The following is a 5,085-nucleotide window of genomic DNA, read 5'->3' on the forward strand; positions in this document are numbered from 1 at the left end:
AATTGTTCTGTGCTGAATATGACAGAGCTGGAAATTTCAAGACCCATGCAAATTGCACTAAAGTAGACTTGCATAAAGCATTGGAAGAGCTTTTGTGAAAATGGAACTAGTGGGAGTTATTTAAATAACAGTATAGCAGCTATTAACACGATAGCAAGATTCAAAATAGTAATTTACTTTACCCATCTCTTCTAAAACATGTCCAGAATCAAGATAACTGTCAGCAAATAGTACAGCATTGCAACCCACTCTCTCAAAATCCTGAAAGAAAAGATCAAGAAATTCTCATCCCTGACAAAACACACACCCTAGTTGCAGAGCATATTACTTCCACCATGTAAAGCAGCTGTAAAATATTATACAGCCATGGCGAAGCCATATGATCTTGAGCTCTTAATCCTTGCAAAAGCTTAGGCAGGAAAAAAGAATGAATTGTATATGCTGAGATACATTATGTATTTAGTGTGACTGCTGCCATCTTCCTCTCCATCATCATCATCACCTCCCTCCCCACTTCTGCCATGCCTCATCCTCCTGGGAATGTTCGTCTCCAGGCCTATCTGTTGTGTGTAGAGCACTTTGACTCCTTTGCCTGCAGACTCACTGATGCTTCTCTCCCAGGCAGTGAGAATGCCTTGTCACGCTTGAACCACAAGTGGATTCTGGATTCTCCCGCTTGGAGTTCATGGATGTAACCTGGCAGCAACCAATCTATATGTCTTCTGTAAATGGTCCTCCAAGGGTTTACCTGTAGCAGTGCTGTCATGCTCCCAGGAATAATCACAAGGTTTGTGTTCATTTTCCTAAGTCTTTATTCGGTGATGTGCCCTTGAAACACACGAGGCGCCAGTGTTGTCTGTAGAGTTTTGTTAAGAGGGTGTGGGTTGCCTATTCCACACATCACAAAACCAATTTTTCAATCAGTTGGATACTCCTCATCTTTTCCGCTGAAGCCTGGTGGAAACTTCTGTTTTGGCATTGTCTTTTTTTACAGAATGAGGGGTGGTGGCAGTTTTCCTGCATGTGCTGGGACCACTTCCATAAGGATGGCTGGGAAGCGGAGAGAGGGTGGTTTTGGTTTGCTTTCTGGTACTCTGACAATTAACAACTGTTGTGTCTTTAATTCGCACAGTAATTTTTGATAGTGTGTGTAAAGGAACAAAAAAGAGTGTTTTATATGCTTACTCTACGTGCTCAAATACATATGCTGGGGGGTATAGAGTTGAATGATGTTGAAATGCCGCTATTTTTTTGCCCATAGCTTTTGTGCCAGCACTGTTTTCTTTCCTGAAGCTAGGCTGAATGTTGTTGTTGATACATACCTGCCACTTTGAATTGCTTTTTGGGCTGTGTAGGTGTGAATTCATTCCTAATCCTTTCATAACACCACCCGTGTGAAGGTCGTCTTGTTCTTGTTCTCTGCCATCAGATGATCTCATAAGCTGCTTACATTATCAGAAAACTCTGCTGCATGGTCAACACAAAAAGTAACAGTTTGAAGGGCTTTTCTGTGGGTTTTTTTATTTGTTTACTGACAAACATCTACTTCAACGGTGTCCTATTTTCTAGCTGCTTTGTGGTGGCTGGTTTTGTTTCCCTCTGCAATTCATAATGACCAGTTCAGGTTTGAATTGCAAGTATGTTGCACTCGGTTGTGTGTAGTACTTCGGTGGTAGTGGATACTTAGGGATAACAGGAGAGACAGAGCATGTATTGAGTGGCTCTTTCCCTGTGAAACCCCTCCACCTTCCAGCAATCCTTGGCTCAAGGAATTGGTGAGCTGAAGGACCTGCATGCTTCACAGCCCCTAATGGATGTTTTCTGCCTGACTCGTGTCATTCATTTTTGTACCGAGCGATAGTCCTAGCCTGCACAATTATTTCCATCATGCAATTATATACCATTCAAAGAAGTACTTCTTTGTGTTTATTTCAAACCTGCTGCTTGCCTTCATTTGGTGCTTCTTAAATCTCCCATGGTGAAAAACCATTTGCCACTCCCCTTTCCCATGGCTGATGGCTGCAGAGGTCCTTGCGCTGGTCCCCTGCCAGCAGCTCTTTCCTGAAGTCTGTTTCGCTCACCCCATGAGGAACCGACTCATCGTCATCACGGGTGTTTTTGTCTGTATCAGTCTAATCCTACTATCTTCTTTTTTGGGAGGGGATGGCCAGAGCTGCAGGTGGTATTCAAGAGCATTAAACAAAAGATTTTCCAGCAGCCCTCCATGGCGTTGCCTCACGCTGCAAGTGTGCAGGAGCCTCAGGCAGTAAATGGAGCCTGACTACAGACAGCAAGCTTTTTACCCGATCCCTCTGAATTGCCACAGCAGCCAAAAAATGCAGGCCATGTGCAAATGCAGATTTGTGTGGAGGCTGGCAGGGACAGTGTGTCCACAGGGGAATAAAGTAACTGGTTTTGGGGCTAGTCTGTGCAGACGCTGCGGGGTTAGGCCTTCTCCTGTGTTTAAGTTGTCAGACCTTTGCAGTGCTGCGTTGAAAACAGAAGAAGATTACTTTTTTTTCCAGAATCAGGTAAATCCTGGTTGTCGACATCAGTTTAAATCACATTCTTGCTACAAAGAAATCAAATTCATAACCAGCTCTTCTGAGCATTCAAAAATACTAAATGCATCCCTGAAGAATAAGCATCACTCTTCAAATGAATGATTTTGCTTCTCCTATTAACTGTGTAGTAAAATCTGCGATAGTCACAAGGGGCATAGGGAGTTTTTTTGTGTTCAGTAGATAAGAATGAGCTAGGCTTTCCTCCAAATCTTTGTTGCAGTAAGGGATTTTTACTTAGAAATTCACAAAGACTGAATTGTACAGATTCCCAGCCCCTGGGACGCGTCATACGTTTGTTTGTTTCCACCATAAATGGTTTAGATGCTTTTTTTCCCCTTTTCTTTCAGACTCGACTGCCAGCCATGCTTGTTTTAGGTGCTTTCAAGATCTGTTTAGAGAATAATGCCTTATTTTTTTTTCATGCTGCTTTACAAAAATTCAGTTTGCAATTATAACATGAAAAAGTGCATGGATTGTATTAGGAATGGAATAGGTTTGTGATATTGAATGCCAGGGATGAAATCCTAATGCTCTTAAAATCTATAGCAGACTTCCCAGGGAATTCACTAGCCCCAGGATTTCAGGACTTCCCATATGTAGGGACCGCCCAGAGCACGTGGTGGTCGATATCCAAACACCCGACCACCCCACCACATTTTCTTTTTGACGGAAATGGTAAGAATCTGTTCAAAGTGACCCATTCCTGAGAGGTGCTGCTGGGGAGCGCAAGGTGCCAGCTGGTCAGGAGGAGGTAAAAGCTGGAGCCATCTGTTAGGCTGTTTCTAAGATGCAGTAGAAAACTTTGCAGTTGTATGCAGAGGATGGAAAGAGAAATAAAGCGCAAGTTCAAAAGCTAGTCAGTGTATCTACCTACAGGTATGTCATATCACACAGCTTGGAGATGCACATTCCTCCTGGATTATCTAAATGAGCAAATCCTCTGCGACCAGTAACTGGCAGGATGCTGAGAGGCAGATTTGGGCTTTGTGCCTCTGTCCGGTAGGTTAGAGGCACTGAGGCGTGACTGCATAGAAGGTCTCAGATGGCTGGAGTTACTGGGGTGAGCGACATCTGTTCTTGGAAAATACAGGGAGATATAAATGGAACAAATGGGGTTTTAATGGGTTATTAGCAATAGTGCAATTGAATTACACAAATAGGTTTGTGAAATGTGTGTTTGAACAGGGTTATCTAAAATCGAGGTGCTGCTCAGCCATGTTCCAAGCAAACATGGCATTTCCAGATGCAGTCAGCAGCAGCTGAGTAACCCCTCCTCTGGCCCTACTTGAACTTCAAGCCAGGATGTGTTGTCTCAATTAATTGTCAACAATTGGGCCTTCATAGTCCTTCCGTGTTAGCTTTTCCTCTGAACTTACCGCTTTTTGCTATGAAGGTGCCTGTCTGTTTTAACACCCAAGTGAGAGCACAACCACATCTCACAGAATCCGCCAGTAGCCAGAAGACAACAGTAGTGACCAGCTCCAGGTTTCACACCTCCCAAAGGCTGCAGATTTTCCTTTTTTTTTTTTCATAGTTTTCCCTCCTATGATTTAAGGATAGCTGCAGAAAAAGAAATTTTTGCCCCTTCTACTTCAGTTCTCAGTCAAGTTAGGACTTTGTCCTTGCTATGAGATATGCATTTCCAAGCCCGACTAGTGCAATGCCGACTTTGAAATCCTTGCTGGCATGCTGTCTGCTGGCTGTCTGCAGCAGCATCATTTTGGGTCATACCAGGCAATATTGAAAGACGTGTTGCCCGTTGTTGAAAAGTTAGTTGAAGGCTGCTACAGAATACATAGAGTAAAAGATAAAAAAGGTTTGCCACAGTATTTCTTATATCTTTTATTTATTTTTCTACAAGCAGACAGCCTGAAACAAAGCAAGAACCAGGAATGTGATCCCGAGGCATTTCACGTTTAGATTCCTTTCTGTCAAAGAATAAATCTTGTTTCAGCCTGACTGTGCAGCTTTAATATAAAAAAACAAAACCAAATGCAACACAAAGCTAGTAATAAAGCAGCGGACTGGAAAAGGGTCAGGCTTACAATGAATTCATTCTGTTGGCTTCAAAACTTCCACAGAACTCAGGCTTTCTTTGCCAGACATGGTGGTCTAGTGAAGATGCAGTTCAAAGGCTGCAGTGTTTTTTCAAACTATTTGCTAGCCATGACTGAATCAATATACAGTTCAGGTGGGCTGAAGGAAGATGCATTTGAGTAAGTTGCTTGTTTTTGACAAGTCATTCCTATAAAATTGTGTCCTTACTTGAACCTGTGTCCTACCCAGCTGACTCTGTTATCGCAGAGTCTGGATTATAGAATCATAGAATCATTAAGGTTGGAAAAGACCTCTAAGATCATCAAGTCCAACCGTCAACCCAATACCACCATGCCCACTAAACCATGTCCCTAAGCGCCTCATCTACACGTCTTTTAAGTACTTCCAGGGATGATGACTCAACCACTTCCCTGGGCAGCCTGTTCCAATGTTTAACCACTCTTTCAGTAAAGAAATTTTTCCT

The 5,085-nt window shown here is 42.9% G+C and overlaps 1 protein-coding gene across 1 annotated transcript in view; it reads left to right on the forward strand.

The window, feature by feature from the left end:
• Nucleotides 1–654: 654 nt before the first annotated feature.
• The window catches only part of OXR1 (oxidation resistance 1), a 155,541-nt gene continuing 151,110 nt past the window's right edge, over nucleotides 655–5,085 (forward strand). The window contains exon 1 of the mRNA XM_009274314.2: nucleotides 655–787. Within this exon, the coding sequence (XP_009272589.1) occupies nucleotides 729–787 (59 nt within the window). The 5' untranslated portion in view covers nucleotides 655–728. The remainder of the gene's footprint in view (nucleotides 788–5,085) is intronic.

Source organism: Aptenodytes forsteri, unplaced genomic scaffold, assembly GCF_000699145.1.
Source record: "Aptenodytes forsteri isolate BGI_AS27 unplaced genomic scaffold, ASM69914v1 Scaffold400, whole genome shotgun sequence".
Lineage (NCBI taxonomy): Eukaryota > Metazoa > Chordata > Aves > Sphenisciformes > Spheniscidae > Aptenodytes > Aptenodytes forsteri.